Source organism: Amia ocellicauda, chromosome 16 (assembly GCF_036373705.1).
Source record: "Amia ocellicauda isolate fAmiCal2 chromosome 16, fAmiCal2.hap1, whole genome shotgun sequence".
NCBI classification, from domain to species: Eukaryota; Metazoa; Chordata; class Actinopteri; order Amiiformes; family Amiidae; genus Amia; species Amia ocellicauda.
The window spans coordinates 9,340,602-9,363,475 of NC_089865.1; the positions used below are offsets into that span (position 1 = coordinate 9,340,602).

Here is a 22,874-nt window from a genome sequence, read left to right on the forward strand (position 1 = left end):
GCAGGACTAGAGGGACAAAGGGAGATCAAGACTGTAGCAGCAGTGTGAGTTCTGTCCTCAAGCAACACATAACTGAATTACTTAACCATGTCATCTGAGCAAGACATTACAGACATTACATATTGATCATAACGTGTCCATGGTTGACACTTACGCAGCGCCGTTTGTGTCAGACATACTTTCGTGCATGAAAGCTTTTGTGCATGCAATACATATGTTTTTCATTTCGTGGACAAAATGAAAGAGGGTTTTCATGTTGTCCACAAAATGAAATGCAACTTTGACATAATGCATATGTAATGGGGCTCATGTGGTATGTGAGCACATTACAAGTGACATAATCCCTCAGAAAATCAGTACAGTGTTAAGTCTCCCATGTAGGGAAGACCTGTTCTTTAGAGCCCCAATCCATTTACTCTTATAGTCACCCTAAATCACCAATTTGTTAGTACTGGGAAAACATGTGAGTCATTAATCAATTAAGCAAGTCAACCAAGGGACTGCAGGTATAATTGCTCCAACAGTTTCTAAAGGACTGAATTTAACACACCACCTGCTTCATTGATCAGGATTAAATGCATCCAGATGTTTATGAATTGGGGATACAAGGGTGACCTCTAAAAGCTGCTGGATAGGGGCTCTCCAGGACCCGGAATGAGCACCCTGCTCTACTGGGTGGAGCCGCTGCGGTGCAGAGCGCTTAGAGGGGTGCCTGTGGTGCACGGTTAGAATCCAGAGCGGGGAGCTTCCACAAAATTGTTAGGCACAAAATAAGCATTTTGTAGGACAAAATACTCTTTATGTGCAAGAATGGGCATTTCATACATGAAAGTGCTTTCATGCACTAAATTATGTCTGACACAAAAGGGGCCCCATAAGTGACAACCATGGCCATGGTGTGATCCGTACTTAAAAAGTAATCTGTAATGTCTTGCTCAGATGACGTGGTTAAGTCATTCAGTAATGTGATGCTTGTGAACAAAACTCGCACTGCTGCTACAGTCTATCTAGTCCCGCCCTAAACAGTTGAGTCACGTGAGCAACCAATATGGTACACAAACAAACCAATAAACACTTACACACCTATGTATTATGGATTGTTTGGCACCCCATACCCAGGCTCCACCCTTACACGGTTGGGAGAGTGTGTTCGATATCACGGTCTTCTGGTAGACTTGGGAGATTCAAGGTCTATTTAGGGTTTAAAATCTTAACACCAATCCAGGAGCTGAGCGATGAGGACAAGCCTGCAGACCACGTTGCGGCAGGCGGAGGCTTTGTCACAGGGCAGCAGCCTCCTGGCCAACGCACTGGCCACTTTCTGCTGCAGGAGCGGGCTCCTTTCCAGGTCAGCCACGGGCCGGCGCCGATCGATGGTCACAGTCTCCTGTAACTCCCGGAGCACAGGGGTCACCACCATGCTCACTAGGCTACACTTTGGCAGTTTCCCTGCCATCCTCAGCTTCTGGAGACAGATTACCTTCTCGGGTGATCTCATTACCAACTCAGACACCTGCAACAGCAGCTTCTTCTCCAGCACCTCACGCCTTTGGGAGAGTCTCTTATCACACGTGATGGGGCATGGCTCCAGATCACATGCGATGGGGCACAGCTGATGCAGAAGGCTGTGCACCATCTCCCTGAGGCATTCTTCATACCCAGAGCTGTCCTGCACTTCCAGGGTTTCATGATGACGGGTACTCTGCAAAATAAATTAACACATATATTAATAAAAATACAGAGACAAAAGCAACAGTGCAACGTAGGAACTTAAGGTACATATCATAGTATGAGTAAACTAGTTTAATTTCCACAGATATAAATGCAACACAAATCCACACTGTTTCTTTGTTTCTTATGCTGTTGCTGATTAAAATGATTGGTGGTAAAATGGCATATAAAAAAATGTTTTTTTCAATGGAGACGGCCCAGTTGATCGGCTCACACTCACACACGGCTCACTGCAACAGAGCAGTATCATTTACACACAGCTCACTACAACACAGTAACATTAATACACAGCTCACTAGCACATACAGTACTAATATACTTACACAAGTCACTACAACAGTGCAGTATGATTAACACTTAGTAACTACTCAACACAATTCGTACACTTCTTCACACAGAGAGTTGGCACAATCTGGAACAAACTCCCCAGCGATGTGGCTGAAGCTGAACATTTGGGAACATTTACAAATAGACTGCATAGGATCCTTGGATCACTTAGTTATTAATGGACACCAAACGAGCACGATGTTGCGAATGACCTCCTCTTGATTGTAAACTTTCTTATGTTCTTAATACAACGTAAGGAAAAAACTGAATCATCAAATCAATTAAGGAAGGAATTCATGAGTTTAATGAAATTAATGAATTAAGCAAAAGCTCACTGTTTTCTTTTTCTTCCTGCGTCCCGTCATTGGAATAGAGTTTGGCTGCATAGTTCTGCCTTCAATAAGTTGAAGTGGTAAATGAGCCAGATTAATTAGCTGGCCCTTAAACAATGCTTATGTTCGGAAGACCATTGTGACACGTCCATTGTGATGCATCCATTGTGATGTCAGACAGTAAACACTGGTGTAAAGCAGGTGCGCATTGGGGTCCTAAAAATCCCCTAAATCAGTACCTTTCCCCCCACCTTTCGGAGAAAGTGAAGTGAGGTCCGGGGGGGTTGGTGGGGGGGCATGTGATGAAGTGAGGTCTGGGTGGGGGGGTGCTGATGTGCCCCCTGTTTCATATCCTTTTCCCCCCACGTTTCCCCCTATGCAATAATCAGGGGTTAATTTTACTAAAGTGGGCTACTATTGCAGTTTGTGGGGAGCATACTGTCAGACCCTAGAGGGTGATGTTTCCTGACGATTCATTAGTTGTCGCTGGGGCAGGGGGGTGAGTTTATCTTCTCAGAAGGTCATTATTTTAGTTGTTGAGTTGTTTTTTGCACATTGAATCCTATCGGGTTTGAGTGTGTATCTGCTAACACCTTTGTTATACCGGGGCAGTCCAGTTAAATAATTAAAAAAATAGTTTATGAAAAACTCTCTTTACTAAAGAAATAGATGAAACCCGGGTACATTATGTGAAATTTGGACAATAAAACACAATCACAGTATCAAGAAGCAAAAGTCAAAATCCATTTAATAATTCAGTTAATTTCATAGAAAAATCCTTCCTCTTATATTGAACCAATTATTATAATCTAACAGCAAGTAACCTTCATAGGAATACCAAATAAAGCACACAATAAGCATACCAATGTAAATAAATAACCACAATTCCAAAACTGTTTTAATTATAAATACCAATGTAAATACTTAAATATAAACCCAGAAATTACAATAAACCAGAAATTGTAAAACTAATGCAGAAAGCAGGCCTCCTTTCCAAGCTGTAAATATTTTGAAGCCTCACTGTGACTCACAGTTCAGATGTACATCTTTCTGCTCCGGTGCTTCAAGGGTTCAAGTGCAGGACCAGTGCTGGACACATACTTTCTTCCCTATCTTTTTCATACATTTGCTTGCCATTATCCATTCAGTGTTTTTCATTGCACTGTATCACAATATAAATTCACATGGAGACTATAGACACACAGATATATGATTTTTTTTCTAAGACTTTTATTTTACTTTTACTTTTATTTAAATATTTTCCAACATACTTCCAACTGTTCAATGGAATACAGCTACAGCAGTCATATTTTTGCGATGTCTGGTTGTGTTTGAACTAATTTGTCACTATTTTGTATGCCGCCCTGGATAAGGGTGTCTGCTAATAAATAAATAATAATATTGACTTTTTAAAATGCCTATGTGCATTTTAGTTTGTGAATGCATATATATATATATATATATATATATATATATATATATATATATATATATATATATATATAAATCCTTTATGAAACACATTGTATTTAAATGAAATACTGCTATGGGAATCACTTCACTGGAGACCTGGGATAAATCTTATTGCAAATATGGCAGACTAGGAGTATGCACTGGACTTTACTGTGAGCATACACGAGTCAGCACTGGTTCCTGTCCTCGCAGCAGTGGGTGCAGCAGCCTCCACAACAGTCTGCTGGAGAAGGTTCCACTGATCAGTGATTTTGAATCATCCTCTGTGTAAAGACCAGGTGAGTCACAGAGAGCTACAGAGCAGGGGGGGGGGTGTACAAGTGTGGTCCTGGAGGGCCGCAATCCAGCAGGTTTTCAGAAAGGCTGAGCTTTAAAGCTGGGAAATGTTATCTGATTTGTCCAGTTAAACCAAACATTATTTGAATTGGGTAGCTAAGAGGTTGAGTGGGATGGACACTGGGTTCATCACTGGGCTGAGTTATATTTCTGAAGGCAGTGAGTTTGTGCTGACTTTTCGTACTGCTGTTGTCCCAGCTTCTGAAGGCCCTCTGGTGCGATCCCGGTCCCAGGGTGGCTGTGATGTCACAGAGGGTGAAACAGAGGATGCTGTGGACTCCTATGGGTCCCTGCTTGGACAATGAAGATACCCCAGTGACTTTTAATTTGCCTTAACTGTGTGTATACTATTTGTAATTATGCCTGTTTTGACCCTTCTTCCCAAAGCAAGTCTAATAAAATGTAATATATTCCAACCTACTTTAAATGTCTCCTTGTTGCTTGTCTGTGCCCCACCCTCCTTTCCCCTTTTTGTGTGCTGTATCTCAGTTGTGTGCTGCTTATGTACAGATCAGCTGTACACTTCAGGTGTTGGTTTGACTGAGACAGGGATAGATTATAAGAGGGCCAAACAACAAAGTGCCTGGACCACCTTTTGTAATTGGTGTTATTAATATTATTATGCTGCCATATATTTTTCAAAAAATGAAAACTACTGAACAAAAAGTCACTCATGGTATGGTGGTAGATACCTATAGGAAGTCGTCTCTCAAGAAAAATTTAGGTCATATGTCATATGGTCTGGTGCAAATATTGGAGTTATTAGACAACATTCAATCATCTTATCCAAAAATGGGACAGATGCGAAACTTGGTGCATGAAGTTATGTTATGACCTATATTCAGATTTGTTAATGTAAATTTATGAAAAAATATTAATGTTCTTTTACAAACAAGCCCTCATCCAGGGTGACTTAAAAAACATAAGCACAATGCAAAGTGCAAAAATACAGTTCAGTACAAGGCATCAAACATTACAAATTCAGATTTATATAACACAAAGCAATTCAAAGCATAATACATTTTACAAATTCCAATTTACGCAAGTGAATAAAATAAATGAGGTCTTACATCCTACCACACTGAACGTACAGCTGCTCTTGAGACAGGGCACACGCTATGTCAATCACAGACAATGCCACCACTTGCAGGTCTTCCAGTACAGACCACATGCTCTGAATCTCAGCCATCATCCCAAGCTTGCAGGGGGTTTTAATCATGGGAACTCAGATACAAGGAGGTGTTGACATATACAACATATGAGATAATAAAAACATATAACATAAAAAATGAACTTGTGATATGTATGTATCACACTCATATTATAAAAGATGACTCATTAATAAGGATGCTCAAATGATTCCCTTCTCACAGATATAGGATAGTTTGGTGATGTGTTGAGTAACTTGGATATGGCACAGACAGTAAGGTTGCTGCACTGTGGTGCTGGAGGCCAGGGTATAAGTCTTGCCATGGCTGGAACCTCATAGCATATATCTGTCGGAAGCAGTATATAGTATAAGGATCAATCCCTTATGCCTTACCATGCTTTATTACTTTCTAATGCTCTAAAACTGAAGTATATATGGCTGGCCTGGGTATTGTGTGTCTCTGTGGTGGGTGAGCTCTGCACAGTGTGTCGGAAATGCCTAGGGCAGGTATTGAAGGCCACTAGTTACTCTGTACAAGATGCTCTTAAAACAGTATGCTACTTGCAGTTTAAGATGGAAGTTTTTAGATTGCATTGGACAGTCTCACACCACTGTTGTCCAGAAGGCGTGACTGTGTCTTGTCTTTTAACCTGCTGGACATTGGTGAAGCAAGGTGCACAATTTACCTACATGCTGACTAATTCAATAAGTCCTGCAACCTAAACGTAGCTGGTACGCGCCTGGTTTGTATATAGCGCCACAAAGGCCTCCTGAACCGCGAAACGACATTAACAAACGAATCTGACAATTAACTTCCATGGTTACGTCTTGCTCAAGGCTGCGTCGGTTCACAACCGCAATTATTTTCACAAGCGCTGTGACCTGCGCAGATAGCGTTTAAAACAACAGACTAGCCAGCCAATCAAAAACAACACACCCATGTCAACACCAATCAAATGCATGTATTTTTTAAAGAAGGCGGGATATCTTTGATGGATTTTGAATTCACCAAATCGTGGACCTAAGGCGTATTTGGCGACAGTCCCTTTCTAACCAATCATCGTCAAGAACGAGTTCAAGTCTTTGTTTTGATTGGTTAGTAGATTCAGTTTGGTACAATGAAATGTACGCTTACATGTAATGGTGGTTATTTTATTAAACTTTAATTATTAGAACCATTTAATCTCTTATTTATGTATTTGTGGACACGTTAGTATGAAAAGCACCCTAGGCCGCTGCACTCAGGCACGTTTTTTGACGGTTGTTTTCTTCGTCGTGTTGTTGTGGTGCTGATGTGAAAGAAAGTTAAACCAGCCTGGCGAGTAGTGCAAGAAAAGCAGATAAAAGATATTTTTCACTTTTGGACCAGTCTCCGATACGTCATCACATGGCACGACTGGGGCTGAATAAACATCACAAGGTAAGATATGTATAATTGTGCAGATTTGATCCAGTGTTTAACGTGACATTAAGTTTCAATTACTCGTGCATATGTTCATTGCATACATTTGCTTTTTCGATTTGAAAGTCTGTGTTGAAATTAGTTTGCCTTGGTGTAGTCCTTCCAGTATTCACAATACAGTGTATAGTGCAATTCTCTGTAAACGTTTTAATGTAGCGAACCCACCAACGACACCAGTTTGTTGTGCCGAAAATACCACAGTAAACTCTCTCTCTCTCATATAAACACACACACAATAGGGCATGTGAGATGAACTGTGGGAACACTATGTAAATGCATACATAAAGCCATTGTGTTTGCTTGAACTACAGGTGATCTCCTCAGGGAGGCTGGCTGGTTCTGCTAAGGGGAGAAAGAGGTAAGAGGTGACGTCATGAATTAAAGGGTATTCACACCTGCACAATTATAAAGGAAATATCTTTTCTATCTTTTAATATATATATATATATATATATAATCATCACCATCACCCTATAACAATCTTCTGCTGCTCCCCAAGATGTTTCCTCTGGCTTTGATCTACAGCTTTTATTGCAATATATATGTATATATCCCGTAATACTTGTTTATTTCAGAGCACCTGGAAGGCAAGTGTCAGTGGCCTCTGATTCTGGTTATTCGCTTTACTCCACAGACTCTGAAGATCAGGTAACCTTTAAAGTGTCATTTTGAAATGTCACTGTGTCAGGACAGCATCCGACAACAGCTCAAGTTTTCTCCCATTTCCTTTTTAAGGTGACAACCATACATAAAGGTCTAGACCGCTGTGCGGCTTTATTACAAGGTATACTTCTAACTGAAAAATCAGGTAGGGGTTGTTTTTATCAAATGCTTTTAAATTCTACTTTTACATGTTACAGCTATGATCATTTCATCTGACGTGTGTATTTTTAACTCTGCTAGATGCTCAGCCTGCAACCTCAAAACTAAGAAAAACGGTTGTAAAGTCCAAACCAAGAGTAACATTTGGCAAAGGTGAGAATGGGAAAAGAAAGCCACAGAGGAAGACAGGCCTAATCGGTCAAGCTCAGAAAGAAGCAGGTAGATATAGAAAATACTGTTTGACCCTAAGGTACGAAACTGGACATGACTTTCATTTAATTCAAAAGGACGATTTCTCTTTTCTTCCTTTCTCCTCTTTTCATAGTTGCTGTAAAGAAGACTACTTTGCCTTCTAATTCCTGCCCTGGGATGAAAGAAGACGGATGTGTAAACTCTGTGGAGACTCCTGTTGCCCAGCCAGTGTTGGCCCCTTTTGCCCAGCACTTCTCTGAGGCTCAGCCAGCTCTGTGTAAGGATGTCCAAACACAGATGTCTCTGATGAGCTACCCAGTACCAGGAAAGGGGAGCCTCACACATCCAGGTGTATATTCAGACAGATTCCCAGCTTTATTTTGCATTCGTTCTACATATTTTGCCTATTTTTAAGGTATTCAGAAGAATTTAGATTTTATGTCATCATTTTTTGTTTGTTTTTGTTTGTTCAGGATCAAAAAGTTCAACAGCATTTAACTGTCGCTTGACTACATCCACTCCTACATTGTCTCCTCAGAAATCTGGTAGTCAACATAACATTCAAACTGTAAGTATTTAAAGGGAGCAGGATGCTGTATTGCCATTTGTGGAGCTTGTGATTGGGGGATTAAAGTGGGATTAAACAAAAATATGTAATTACCACTTTCCAGTTGTTAGTTTTCATTGCATTAACTCATATTTGTATTTTTTGTGGTTTTTAAAGAATCTGTCAAATGATGTGCATTGCCAAGCAGCTTTCCAAGGTGGGCATAGCTTTTTTCCATCACAAACGGGGCCTGTGACTACATCTCCTGCTGTGCTCATTGAAGATGTTGAACAGAGCGTGCCACAGCCTCGGTACAGCAAGGAAATGGGAGATTCAGGGCACACAAGCCATGAGTCCTTACAGGAGCAGGCAATGCTGAGACAGATCCAGGTACATCTTGCCCACCTGCAGCAAGAAACAAATACTCAGCAGATGGCAACGCAAGCTTTGAGTCAAGGTCTGCAACCCCTGTCCAATGAAGCAGCGGAGTACACTGAAGAAACCACAAGCGATGAGGAAGAAACTGACTCGGTGGATATTATGCCAGTGCGGGACACTGGCTGTCAGACAAGTTTTGACAGACAAAAGCTGTTCCTGAAGTCAAGAAAGATGAGCCCTGAACAGACTGCCAAGAAAGTCAAGACTGTGAAATACCTCCTAGGAGAACTAAAGACCCTCGTTGCTGATCAAGGTAATAACCACGCCCGTTTCCCCTGAAATAATGTTTCAAATCACTCTACAAAAGGTCGTTTAAGAAGAACCAAAATATACTTGACTGCAGAAGTTTCCTTTTTTTATAGTCCAAGAAAAATAACTATCAATTGAGTAGATTTTCTAACTACAAAATGGTTTCTTCAAAAGTTCTCCATTAAAGTTCATCTTTCTAAAATGAACTCTAAGCTCAAATAGAAAATATGATGTCTGGAAAGCAGTCATGTTGGATTTAAACACATCTGTGAGCAAATATAGCAATTTTTTGTGTTACAATGATATTTTAGATTTCTCTGTCTGTAGTGTATTGATGTGTTTAGGATTATTCTTTACCAGACGACTCAGAGATTCTCCGGCTGATCGCAGAAGTGGAGGACTGTGTCTCCTTGCTTCCAGCCATGGTGGGAAGTACAAATGTTCAGGCAGAAATCGCTCTGTCCCTGCAGCCTCTGAGAAGTGAGAACGCACAGTTGCGAAGGTCAGTAGAAAAAACTGTTTAAAAAAAAAAAAAAGGCATGGATAGTGTTTTTTTAAAATCCAAGCTGCCAATGGAAAACCAATTATTTAAACATAGTGATAATTGGAAATATTGAAGCATACTCTTGTGAAATGTTATCCTGAATCATGCTGCTGTATATTGTTTCCAATATGTAATGTAGTACAGCAGGGCTTTATTTTCAGTATATGAGTGGCTATAACAACGAAATAGTTTAGTTAAAATTTAATTATCCTGCATTGGCATCTATATGAATGTTTGTCATCTGATAGACGCCTTAGGATTGTAAACCAGCAGCTGAGGGAGCGTGAACGAGCAGAGAAGGAGTCCAGACCTGTTGACTGCAACTTTGAGGGTAGGTGTTAAGTCATGTGCAACATATTGGCAGTCAATATTTATAAAGAAGAAATCCTTCCCGGCTCCCAGTGGAGGTCTGAGAAATGTCCTTTCCGTTTCTTGGTTCGTTTAGTAATCTCCCTGCAGGCCATGATCATGACACTGCAGAGCCAGCTGAAGGAGTCCCACAGGAGTGCTGAAGCACTACAGAGGAAGAACGAAGAACTACTTCAGTCTTTCGCCGAACAGCAACGAGAAAATCTCCAGCTACGAAAAGCCATGGAGGACAAAGAGAGAGAATTACAGCAGAACCGACAGCGGAGTGAGGCGGACACAGCTAGGGTCAAAATGGGTAAATGATTCCCCCGCTTCACCACCTTTTTAGGCTTTTTCCTTCAGCAGATGTATATAGATTCATGTTGTTTTGTATCCAGATGTTGAGGAAGCCTTGTCAGAAATGAAGAGTTGTCAGTTTAAATTGGAGGCCTCGGAGAAGGAGAACCACATCTTGGCTGTAAGTCTTCAGCAGCGGGATGCAGAAGTGGGCAGACTGCGTGAGCTCAGCAGGTCAGATGAAGAATATATTATTTTTACACAACATCTATTTATAAGGAGCTACATTTCTAACCCTCATGAAGCCAAATGACAGCTGTGCATCACCTAGCACGGTACTACACTTTAGTGAGGGTTCAAGGGAATATAGAAGTTTTAGCTATACCCTGAAATCTATTTAAATGTTTAATTATGATAAGGGTTATAAGCATATTTACATCTAAATGCAACTTTGAAAGCAGCTTCAGTTTTGGGTTCTATAATCTTGTTCTTGCAGTGTATTAAACTGGTCATTAGATGGCACTATCCCATAACTAAATCAGTTTTGGTGTACATCTTTAAGCCTAAATATTTAAAAGATTTGTGTAAACCACTGTCCATCTTGCTTATGATAATCACTGACACTGATAATTTTTGTTTGCTTTGAAAGGAGCCTTCAGGGAAGTATGGCCAACCTTGTTTCAGAACTAAAGTTGGACAATAAGGGACTCAAACCCAATTCACATCTGACGAAAAACATCTTGGACTTGTATGAATATCAACAAAAAGGAGATCTTGGATCTGATCCCGTCTCGGACTCCATAAACATGTATCTTAAGACTTTAGAGGCGAACCAACATAGATCCAATCTGGGAGTTGGGCCCGTTTACTGTTATTCTAATGAAACTGCTGCTCAGTCATCATGGAGAAGTGGAGACAGTTCTGGATTTCCAAAGGAAAACGGCAGTTCGGTGAAGCTTACTATGTTACCCAAGACTGGTAGTTCTGGTTTAGGCAGGGAACCAGAGCTGGAAAAGGCCATATATATTCCATTCACAGACACCATGAAAAAGCAAGAACAGTTATGTGATGCACACAAAGTTTCTCCCCTGCAGGCTAGAAGTAATAAAAGCCCAGATGATTATAAAAGTGAAAATGATGATGAAACACTCCATTGTGATCCAAAAAGCTCAGCTAATGCCTTTAAAGAACTACAGATCTCAAATGTGCCATTTCCATGTAGAGTAGACAGCCTTAATAGTCCAGGAAAATTTGGTGCAGATTCCCAAATAAGTTCTTTGCATAAGAACAGAAATACAAATCATATCCAATTGCATCATTTCCAGGACCTTGTCCCTCATAAGGAAAGCAAAGGCAAGATGTCCATAAGTGGAGCATCATGTTTTAACTCCACATTTTCATCCGTAGACATTAGGTCTCTTACTTCAGACTGCAGTATGAGCTCAGTCTCCACACTCAAGACTTGCGACGAGCAGGACTTCAGAAATGGACTTGCTGCTCTCGATGCCAGTATAGCTAGCCTACAGAAAACAATCCAGTCTGACTTGAAGAGATGACTGTTCCGATGCCATTAATTTATAATACTAAATCATTGATCTATGAGGGGATTAATTAATCAATTTCTCTTATGTTGAGAATCAAAAATTTAAGATTTCTTTCCACCTCTAATGCCCAGATCGGTATGTTTTTGTTGTGCTATTGATGTATTTCTATTAGTCTAAAATGTATTTATAAAAATAAAGTGAAATTTGTTTTGAATATTCTGATTTTTTTTTCTTAATACCTGTCATCAATAGTGATCAGGTCTCAGTGTGGTTGGTAAAGAATATCCTGATCTGAAATGAAAACTGAAAAAGGACATAGTTTTGCAACCGTGTGAAAATAAGTTCAGAATTGTGAAGAGATTACATGTAACAGCACTGCCATTTTTATTATGGCTAGACAATTACACAATTTAAGACAATCAAATCCTATCCGATTGCATGGACATTAGATCTGAACACAAACTGTATGGTCAACACACAGAATAGAAAAAATATATTCCAACTACTTAAACATGTTCCCTAAATTTTGATTATTCCCAAACACTACTTCTGATGTATTCTACTCATGTTTCAATATGAAAGTAAAACAAAATTTTGTTACTGCTAGTCAATCAGTTATGTTTTGTTGAAAGCACCACTATCTCCAATACTCCTAGATTAATAACCAAACATAAGCCATGTACAGTATGTGTAAAGCACTATAAATGACACAGAACACTTACTGTAATGAGAAATATTTAAGGGCACGCATCTTAACTTGGCAGGGGAATGAATGTCAGTGAATCATGTTGTTCCTTTAGTAGACTAGACAAATGGTTTTCAGACACCAACAAACCCAGGCTGCAACTGTGGGTAATTCAAACTCACTATGGAGTGCAATTGTTGGCTTCTTGTAAACTTAAAACAGGTTTATTAAACATGCATTGGACAGAAGGACTTTTAATATTTTAGGATTCATGACTGCTTTATGAAAACCCCTTCGAAGGACAAATGATCTTATTCACTTTGATAATGTTTAGAAAAGAAAGAACACATAAATGCAGATATCACTCCAGTCTTAAACTTTATGTATTCATAACTAAGGCTGCTTGCTTTATTGTAACAACTGACTAATGTTACCTTCACAGTCAATTACTCAGCAGACTTGGATGATAATTGAAAGATCCGTTCCATCAGCCATGGTATAAACTAAAATCTACAGTGATGCAGCTCTGAAGAACTCATTTTCTAAATAAACACCTGAGGGTTGTGGGGAAACAAAACACTGTAGTGGTGGGGGAGGCAGAATTAAATCACCAAACTTTTTCCAGAGTTGTCATTTTTATTATTCCTTACTGAATATGGCCAGGTTTATGCTTTTGTCAAAACAATTCCTAGCTTGGTTCCAGGATTCTGACAGAAGAATTCAGGATCTTGGTTTCCCTGCTGTTTTCCTAAACCTTAAAATTTCCAAATTTGGTGTGAAAAATGAAAAGGCTGAATCAGCCACAGGCATGTCCAGATGGCTGGTGTCCGGTCCACTGGAGATGAAAATGTACCCGTTTAACTTAAAATAAGACTTCCGTCGACCATAGTTAAAACTATATATACACCTACATCATATTTTCTAGTTAACAAAATGAATGGTCTTAGTCAGATCTAGGAAATGTTCCTCCACAGTATAGGTACAAAAACATATACCAAAAAAAAGGGGTTCTGCAAAATCCCCTCTTAATACAAGCTTGTCATGAGATTCCTGACACTACCTTATTTCTGCCAGGTATATGAGCATACTGGATTAATGCATTAGGCCACATGGTAATTTAATTATCATTAATTCATTCTTAGTAGTATTTTTAAAATTACAATAAATAAAACATCTGTGTTTAATTCCAAATACATTATAGAACATTTTCCAAAGCCAGTCACATGATCTTTATTTTAAGCCCTTTTGCTTGATGTTTTCAGAGAATGATATTCACAAATCTTCAGGTTCGAATGTGATAAAGTTAAAGTTGTCACAGGCCTCAACCTACAAAATTACATTGATTCATATTCTGCTTGTAGACTTTTCATCAAAAGGAAACCGAACACCATTCCAACAACCTAAAAAGAATAAAGGGAAGAGTTTACAAATGTTTGCAAAAAGGGCAGCATATTCTCAGGCTTCTACAAAATGGCATGTTTTCAACTTGCATCCATGTTACAGCCATTTGTCCCAACACGGACACATATCCCAAATAAAATTAAGTTCAAATGGTGTAAAATAACTAGTACTTAAATAAAATACAAATCCACTGTAATCATTTTACATGATCCCAAATCAGTAGTATAGACACTACAGGTAAAACATTTGAAATAATGGATTATAAAGATAAACTGGTGATGGCAAGATTCACAATCTGTCACTCTTACCAATCGTACACTCTACAGGTGCTCATCTCCTTTACGAATTAGAGATGAAAGTGAAAGCATTTAAGAGAAACTGATGTTTAATTTGCTAGTACCACAAGATAATTTCAATTGGGCATTATACCAAGCACCCACAGTTGCAGAAGGCATTCCAAAATATTACTAAAAAAATAAAGATAAAAATCTACATCACGTGATAGTTCCAGGATTTTGGAGTGTAAAGTCAAGATTTTGAAAGGCAGTGTTTTTTATTATATACATTTCAATAATCGGTGTAAAACCAATACTTTCCTGCCAAACAGGAGATGTTCTAAAGAAGAATGTTGAACATCTATGAAGGGAATGATATTTGAAAGAGCATGAAACATTTTGTATTTTTAAAATAATTTAATTCCTACTTTTTTTTTTAACCTTCTTTCAATAGGGCATCCAACTAAAACAGCAAAACAATAATACACAAACTATAAACAGTGCATATTTGTCAGGATACACTCCCTTGGTTTATATTATCTGTGCTCAGAATGTGCTTTCCTGCAAAGATACGGCTTTTTGTTCAAATTAGGTTTAGATTGATTTATTAACCTTATTTTTGCCATCTGAATTCAACTCTTAACCCTGATTGAGAATATTCATTACAATTAAGGTTTGTCATTACCTGTAAAAAGCCTAAGCCAACGCCCACTCCTCCAATCAGAATGTTGTGCTCATGGACCCACGATCCCACCATAGCAATGCATCCCTGAGAAGATAAAACAGTGCTACAACTGGGGGCTGCTCCCTAACGTTCTGACATTTCTATACATACAATTTCTTTGGTAAATACTAGTCAAGCATTTGGGTGGAAAAAATGCAATAAAGAAAGTCGTGCCTGGGTATAAATGTAAGTTGTGCCATTGGTGGACACAGTGCTCCCACACAGTGGTTTCTCTTGAATACAACAGCTGTCTGGGACAATATGTTGCAAAGTGGTATTGAACCAGTCTGTGTAACCAACTGCACCGCAACAGTGTAACTGAGGAGGGTAGAAGGAAAAAACAAAAACAAAGGGATGTTAGTCGAGTGCTGCAATTTTCTGGCATGAAAGAGGGGTCATGTAAACATTTACTCATTCCCTGGATTACAGTCACATGCACTACAGAAAAGACCTTAGAGACCTATGAAGATTAAAAAATACATATAGGACCTGATTTAGAATTAATTGAATATGCTCTTTAGTCCGGCTTCCATTTCATTAATTCACCTTGAGTGAATTGTAGCTTTACTCTGAAGAGATTGCATTTTTTTTTCCTCACACTCCAAATAGTCTTTCAAGAAAGCTTTATTATTATTATTTTTACAGATTTTAAATTAAAAAAAAACTAAAATAACTGCAAAAAAATCTCACCTGTTTCTGAAGCCTATCCACAGACAATTGGATATCAGTATCAATAGGGTATTTCTGGAGAGTTTGCAAATACAAATCCACTAAGCTTCTGTGTATCTGTAGAACAAAATACAAATCCACATCCACAGTTAATGGGGGCAATTAAGAGCCAAAAGTAGTAACATCTCTGCCAGGAAAAAAAAAAAAAAAAAATCAACTTACGCCTTCCCTGTAAACGTAAGAAGACACTCCAACCCCTATCTCAACAAGGAACATGAAGAACAGCAAAATGGAAAACTAAAAAATATTAATAAGTTTTACAAACACATAACCCTGCTTTTGGAATTGATTTTATACAACAAGAAAAAGTACATACGACTTTTATCAGGGTTGTGTTCTCCCCGATCACAGAAACACAGCCAAAGAAGGACAGGAAAAAAATTAAAATCCCAACAATGATAAGGACCACAGCTGCGCCAGAAGTAACATCTTTAATCACCACTGACACGTCAGAGAGATTGAGTTCCACTGAAGCACCAACGCACATTAAGGTGAGGCCTGCAACCTGCAACAAAGTACATCCATTGATCAGTTGCAGATCATCATTAAATAACTGACTGCTTGCTTCTCTACATTATTTTTAAAGTTGACATGGCTTACCCAAAAAAACAGGTTTAGAAAGAGAAGTGAAATCTTAATCCACACCAGTTTAGGCATATTCATTAGTTTGGAAGACAAGGTGGGCATGCTGACAAACTGATAAAGTAGCCTAGAAATAAAATGGGAAAGCAATGGATTAATACATGCAGATTGGACAAAAAAACAATACCGTATTCCCACACCAGTCAAATCTAATACAAGAGAGTTTGAGTTAAATCAAAGCTTTGTGGTAATACAATCTCCTGATTTCATTCATTGTTGAATCAGACAATTTCCCCTTAGAAACAGATTTCATTAAACTAATATTGCGCATGTGTGTGTGTTGCGTTAATTCGTTGTTGGTTTGTTCTGGTTTTTCAGATCAAAAAATGACCATGAATAGACCTATTTGATCAAGAAACACTATTGTACAAAGCAACGGCTACCATATTCAGTTTGAATCTCCCTAAAATGAAACTGAATTTAAGTTTTACCAATCTGCAAATTTTAGTTTGTAGAGCCCACCACCATACACGCCTGTTATTCAGATGGATTAATTTAATACTGAGCTCCATCTCAGCCAGGTGTGCTCATCCACGGCCACAGGGTCGTGTTGCAGCGGCGCAGATTTCCGCAGTTCTGCGCGGCTCCACCAATGGGATTGATGGAGTTCTGCAGATCTGCGCAGAACTGTGCACATCTGCGCTACAATAACGCGTCCTGCGTCCACAGACAACTGATGTTCAATTAAAACAAATTGACCCAAAGGCGCGGAATAATTTGAGACGACCGAGTGGTTAATTGGGTGCTTGTACATAGTTACGCAAGTTAAATATCAGTTGCAGCAGCACAGCAGCTCTGATTAGTCCTGAGCTTTGCAAAAGCAAGACAAAAACTTGCACACATCTGTAGCACCGTGAAGATAAAATGTGTTTTCTTTTAATTTTAATGAACAGAATCCCAGTGGCATCCATTACCAAGTAAATTTTAAGATTATCTACCACTTGACACTTTCATCAAGTGGTTTGAATCTGATTAATATGATTTCTACAACCAATACTACACTTTACCGTATTTTTAACCATGCTACACTAATTTTTTTACTGTGCTTTACCATGATTTTACCACACTTACCATGTTTGTACCACATTTTCTTATCATAATATAAAATAGTTTACCACGTTTACCATTTAATTTTACTACATTTTTACCATGCCAACATACTTTGTGTTTTCCTTTTTGTGCACTTATTTACTTATTATAAAGGGGTGTGTGTTGTAAAAACCTCTGAATTACTCTTAGGGCTATTTCCATTGTATAATAATATAAATATCAGGTAGCTCTGACATGTTATGAAAGAGGTTGGAAAGAACACATATTAAGTACATAACTCACACACAATACATAGGTATGTATTTTTCATTGATGTTTGTATTTTCAAAAGCTGTTCAATTAGAAGATACAAGTTTAAAAACTGTTGCTTTCATTTTATGGAGTTTAGAGTTGTTTTGTCTGGTACTTCATTGGTGGCTGCGCTGGTAGAATATGTTTACTTTTATCTTTCCTGTGGAGTGTACAATCTGATATGTACTGCCCAGCTGTGACATGAATTCTTAATTTGTACATCTAAAACTACAGCATATCCAAATGGAGATAAACATTATGTGTAAAAAAAAAATACGTTTTTCTATATGTGATGTATAGAGAAAAAAGGTTTTAAAAGTTTAATTCATCGCTTTTACCTACATTTCTAGAATATAGGTTTCACTTGGAAGTTGTGGGGTAGGATCTGTAGATCAATTAATATACAATATTTCAAGCATTTTAATTCCAGGCAACAAGATATGAACATTTTGAAAGGGGGTGTAGACTATCTACAGGCACTGTGTATGGTCCCAGGGGATGACCTAGAAGATGGCCACATAAAAGGTGGGACAATTAAATCATACATTTGCAGGTGTGACATGGATAAGGGAAGCTGTAGATAGAAGCATGTGGAAACACCTTGGGGAGGCCTTCATCCATCAGTGGAGCAATATGGGCTGATGATGATGGTGGTGGTGCCGATATACATACACAGTACTGTGCACAAGTTTTTAGCAGGTGTGAAAAGACGCTGTAAACTAAGAATGCTTTCAAAAATAGACAATAGATTAAATTTATCAATTAACTAAATGCAAAAGGAGTGAACGGAAGAAAAATCTACATCAAATCCATATTTGGTGTGACCACCCTTTGCCTTCAAAACAGCATCAGTTCTTCTAGGTACACTTGCACAGTTTTTGAAGGAACTTGGCAGGTAGGTTGGCCCAGACATCTTGGAGAACTATCCACAGTTCTTCTGTGGATTTAGGCAGCCTCAGTTGCTTCTCTCTCCATCAAGTCTGTCTGGGATTACATTATGTTGAGATCAGGGCTCTGTCTGGGCCATACCATCACTTCCAGGACTCCTTGTTCTTCTTTACACTGAAGATAGTTCTTAAGGACTTTCGCTGTATGTTTGGGGTTGTTGTCATGGTGCAGAATAAATTAGGGGCCAATCAGATGCCTCCCTGATGGTATTGCATGACAGATAAACATCTGCCTGTACTTCTCAGCATTGAGGAGACCATTCATTCTGACCAAATCCCGAATTCCATAGTTGAGTCACTTGGCCTTGTTGCCACATCAGAGGAATGGCTTTTTGGCCGCATGTCTTCCATGAAGGCCACTTCTGAGCAGGCTTCTCCGGACAGTAGATGGGTATACCAGGGTCCCACTGTTTTCTGCCAATTCTGAGCTGATGGCACTGCTGGACATCTTCCAATTGCAAAGGGAAGTAAGCATGATGTGTCTCATCTGCTGCAGTAAGTTTCCTTGGCTGACCACTGCATCTATGGTCCTCAACGTTGCCCGTTTCCTTGTGCTTTTTCAAAAGAGCTTGGACAGCACATCTGGAAACCCCTGTCTGCCTGGGAGAGACCTTGCTGATGCAGTATAACTACCTTGTGTCTTGTTGCTGTGCTCAGTCTTGCCATGGTGTATGACTTTTGACAGTAAACTGTCTTTAGCAACTTCACCTTGTTAGCTGAGTTTGGCTGTTCCTCACCCAGTTTTATTCCTCCTACACAGCGGTTTCTGTTTCAGTTAATGATTGTGTTTCAACCTACATATTGAATTGATGATCATTAGCACCTGTTTGGTGTAATTGTTTAATCACACACCTGACTATATGCCTATAAAATCCCTGACTTTGTGCAAGTGTACCTAGAAGAACTGATGCTGTTTTGAAGGCAAAGGGTGGTCACACCAAATATGGATTTGATGTAGATTTTTCTTCCGTTCACTCCTTTTGCATTTAGTTAATTGATAAATATAATCTATTAACCTGTCTATTTTTGAAAGCATTCTTACTTTACAGCATTTTTTCACACCTGCTTAAACCTTTTGCACAGTACTGTGTATATATCGTAGTATTTTGGGGGTAGCAGAGCCACGACTGGGACTCGAACCCTGTTCTCCTGAACCACGGTGCAGCGATCTTGCTGCATGACTAAAAGGCCCAGGCCAATATACTACACATAATAATTAACCCCAGCATAGTACTATAAAAACATTTTACTCAAAAATACTCTATTGATTTAAAGAGTTTTCTAAATTCTCCAGCTCTTTAATAATATAGAATTAACTCAGAGTAGCTTACAGTAATAAATGTTCCCAATTTTCCTTGTTTTCCACGTTTCTAAAAGATAGTCTTTATCCAAAAGCATATGGTGTTGCTGCTGAAATTATAAGTCGTAGTTTTTAGAATTGATTAGCATCTCCATGGGATTGAGATTTGTGGATTTTACATGGGAGTTTGACTGGAGACCAGAATTATGCATTTAGATTTCTGTCTGAGGAAAGAGATCTTCTCTAGACATCATGACCTCTACATTTTATTATTGTCTGTTTTTTCCCTTATTTTTTCTCCAATTTGTCTTGTGTCTGAAAAATGTTAAACATATTGTCAGCCTCTACCATCTGTTCATGAATTGTGGGACACATACATGTTAAGTATACATAAGTATTTGCAAGCAAATTTAATTGTTTTTAGTTTTGATATATATATATATATATATATATATATATATATATATATATATATATATATATATATGTTAATGTCAAGTGATACTTTTGAATGTCTCACATTCCATAGATGAATCTATATTTTGTATTATGCAAAGTATTGTGCATGGATGTTCTCCTGTATATATTTTTTATTTTTATGTATATGGGGGTGTGGTGCAGAGAGGGTTGGAGGTTTGAGGATGCTAATTGTGGAAGAGGAGGAGAAGATATACAGTAAACTTCAAATTAAGAACGATGCTATTTTTTGTATACACATAAGTATCTTGGATCCAGCTTTAATAATAAATTCTAGTTTAATAAGAGGAAACACTCACTTGTCTAGAAGTGTAGACAAATATCCACAGGTGAAAGTGGAGAGACAGGTTGCCAGAATGGAAATTCAATTAATTGAACACAATCATTATGATGAATTACCCATGCAGCTAAAGTGATAATGCAAATGGACACTAATGATAAAAATCTGTTTTCTTAATTCTTCTACGGATTACTGCGTTTCCCAATTGTGAGTGTTTTAACTAACTCTGCAGCTGAAATTGCTAACTTCTGTACTGGTTGTGATTTTCTTTCCAAACATTCTACATTGCAGATTGATAACTGGCAAATCCATAATGTTATGTTATTAAGGAGTTGTAAATGTATTTAACATTGAAAATAAATATAATTGATACATGTATTTTGATAGTTATATAATCTACCAAAAATGAATATAGCGAAAGTCAGAAAGCATGTAAAATGTCAAATAATTACAGTCATGAAACTAGGGCTAGGCTCCTGTAGAAAATAGTGAGCAGACTGTAAAGGTCTGACACACAACTAGTGTGTGTGTGTGTGTGTATACAGTTGTAACTGAAGCATTACTACCTTTTACTTGGAACAATGTTTATTATTGTTCATTATTTATACATTTTGTTTACAAAATATTGTTAATTAAACTGAAGTTTTGTGACACTGGTTAGTTTAGGAAAAGCTATTTTTTGTATATTTTTTTAGGTCAACTAAATATCACTTTAGACTTCTTCAAACCACAATTTCTCAAGATTGTGTTGTTTTAGTAACTGGATATACTTTTGTGTGGATTTTTATTTTTAAATACAGCATACAGCCTTTTTGTAACCTTCCCTATATTGTATTCAACCATCAGTTAGTGCTGACAGGACTGGATATATGAGCTGCTGCATGCCAAGAAATGCATTATGCTGGGTGTAGTGACAGCCAGAAGATTTGGCAGGTGTTTTAATCATCCAGCTCTAACTCAAATCCCATATTACTGACAAAATGACAAAACCACATGTTTAGCTATCCTGCCTACTCAACAAAGTTTTCTGGCTCAAATGTGCTCTTCGTTAAATAATACATTTCATAACTTACATTTTGCTAGGAACAATACCTCTTTTATAACCAACAGATATCCCTGTAAGCAATAAAAAACCAGATTTTGAAGTATATTCTCTCCTCTGCACATTTAATGTCTGTCGGTTAGCTGTGCTGGTGCAGAATGGGGTTACATGGGGTCACTCAATATTGTCCCAGACACTCCTGTCTGTGTGTATATTTCAGATCGAGAGCTATTGATATGCATTTAGGTTTTCTTATTGACTGCGGCAGCTTTATTTTGGAGGCTGTGCACTTTCCCTCTCTTAAATCCCATATGCGTAGATTACGAACAGTAAACGAGTAAGAGAGATCCTCCTTACTGGTGATATTATCAGGTCAATAACTACAACTTCAAACATCTGAATCATTTGTCCCAGTGCACAGCTCAACCATTTGAAAATATTTAAAAGGTTGCAGCCACCTGGTTCCAAACTACCGCATGCCATTTCTTTTGATATACATATGATATTTGTCTGATTCAGATTCTGATTAAAATGATTAAAGGTAATGGGAGAGCAGTGTTCTCCTTTTTTTTAATCAGATTATGGATGTTAAAAACAGCAACAGTTTTTGTGCTATGTGTGTTTGTGTACAACTTCTTAAAACACAAAAACATGGTCTCCCAAACACTAAACATCACATGAAAGCCTATAAAATAATAATCCAATTTGTACAGTCAATTATTCAGATACTTGTTTGCATCAGGCAGCCTCATCAATCCTTTTCACAGGCTGTGATTGTCCTATACTTCTTTTTGAGGTGTTTCCATTCACAGGCTGTTTTCACATGCCATTAGCATCCTTTTTTTTTTTTTTTTGCGGGGTGCCAATACCAGAAGACAAATGGTCAGGATTTAAAGGCTTTGTGCTCCATTTAACAAATCTTCCAGGCTATCTCCTTACCCCCACCCCACACTGCTCTTTACAGAAACAAATAACAGATATTCAATCCAACTGTAGTGTACTTACTTATTTACATTTAATTTTGAACTCATCATTTTACATCAACTGTTGGTTTTAATTGATTTTATAATGGAACCTAATTGAACCTTAAACCTAATTCTGGATTTTAAACAAACAAACAAAAAAAGAACCATAAACAAGAAGCATGTTATTCATTGTCTTTCATGTTCCTTTTTGGCGTCACAGTCACATATAACCACAATATATAGGTTTTTGTGTTTGTCTTCAGCACCCTTTAAA

General features: G+C 38.2%; 2 protein-coding genes across 5 annotated transcripts; one reads left to right on the plus strand and one right to left on the minus strand.

Annotated features, from left to right (window-relative positions):
* Positions 1-6,440: 6,440 nt before the first annotated feature.
* ccdc14 (coiled-coil domain containing 14) lies at positions 6,441-12,006 on the plus strand. Of its 3 annotated transcripts, none has more exons than XM_066688033.1 (13): positions 6,441-6,769; positions 7,123-7,169; positions 7,387-7,459; positions 7,547-7,619; positions 7,715-7,852; positions 7,959-8,174; positions 8,299-8,393; positions 8,550-9,063; positions 9,420-9,561; positions 9,852-9,934; positions 10,049-10,267; positions 10,350-10,482; positions 10,898-12,006. In XM_066688033.1, exons 1-13 carry the CDS (start codon positions 6,737-6,739, stop codon positions 11,802-11,804), a joined length of 2,673 nt encoding a protein of 890 aa, XP_066544130.1. In that variant the 5' UTR covers positions 6,441-6,736; the 3' UTR covers positions 11,805-12,006. The 3 variants fall into 3 exon arrangements, with proteins under 3 accessions (XP_066544130.1, XP_066544131.1, XP_066544132.1); XM_066688034.1 differs by having other exon boundaries at positions 7,547-7,595; XM_066688035.1 differs by having other exon boundaries at positions 7,446-7,459.
* A 1,558-nt stretch (positions 12,007-13,564) lies between these two features.
* Positions 13,565-16,744, minus strand: LOC136711573 (CD63 antigen). Of its 2 annotated transcripts, XM_066687907.1 has the most exons (8): positions 16,680-16,744; positions 16,207-16,315; positions 15,923-16,111; positions 15,769-15,843; positions 15,568-15,663; positions 15,052-15,195; positions 14,839-14,922; positions 13,565-13,877 (listed from the first exon to the last, which is right to left on the minus strand). In XM_066687907.1, the coding sequence occupies exons 2-8, from the start codon at positions 16,291-16,293 to the stop codon at positions 13,812-13,814; spliced, it is 741 nt and encodes a 246-aa protein (XP_066544004.1). In that variant the 5' UTR covers positions 16,294-16,315; positions 16,680-16,744; the 3' UTR covers positions 13,565-13,811. The 2 variants fall into 2 exon arrangements, with proteins under 2 accessions (XP_066544004.1, XP_066544005.1); XM_066687908.1 differs by lacking the exons at positions 15,052-15,195; positions 16,680-16,744 and having other exon boundaries at positions 16,207-16,433.
* Between the last annotated feature and the right edge of the window lie 6,130 nt (positions 16,745-22,874).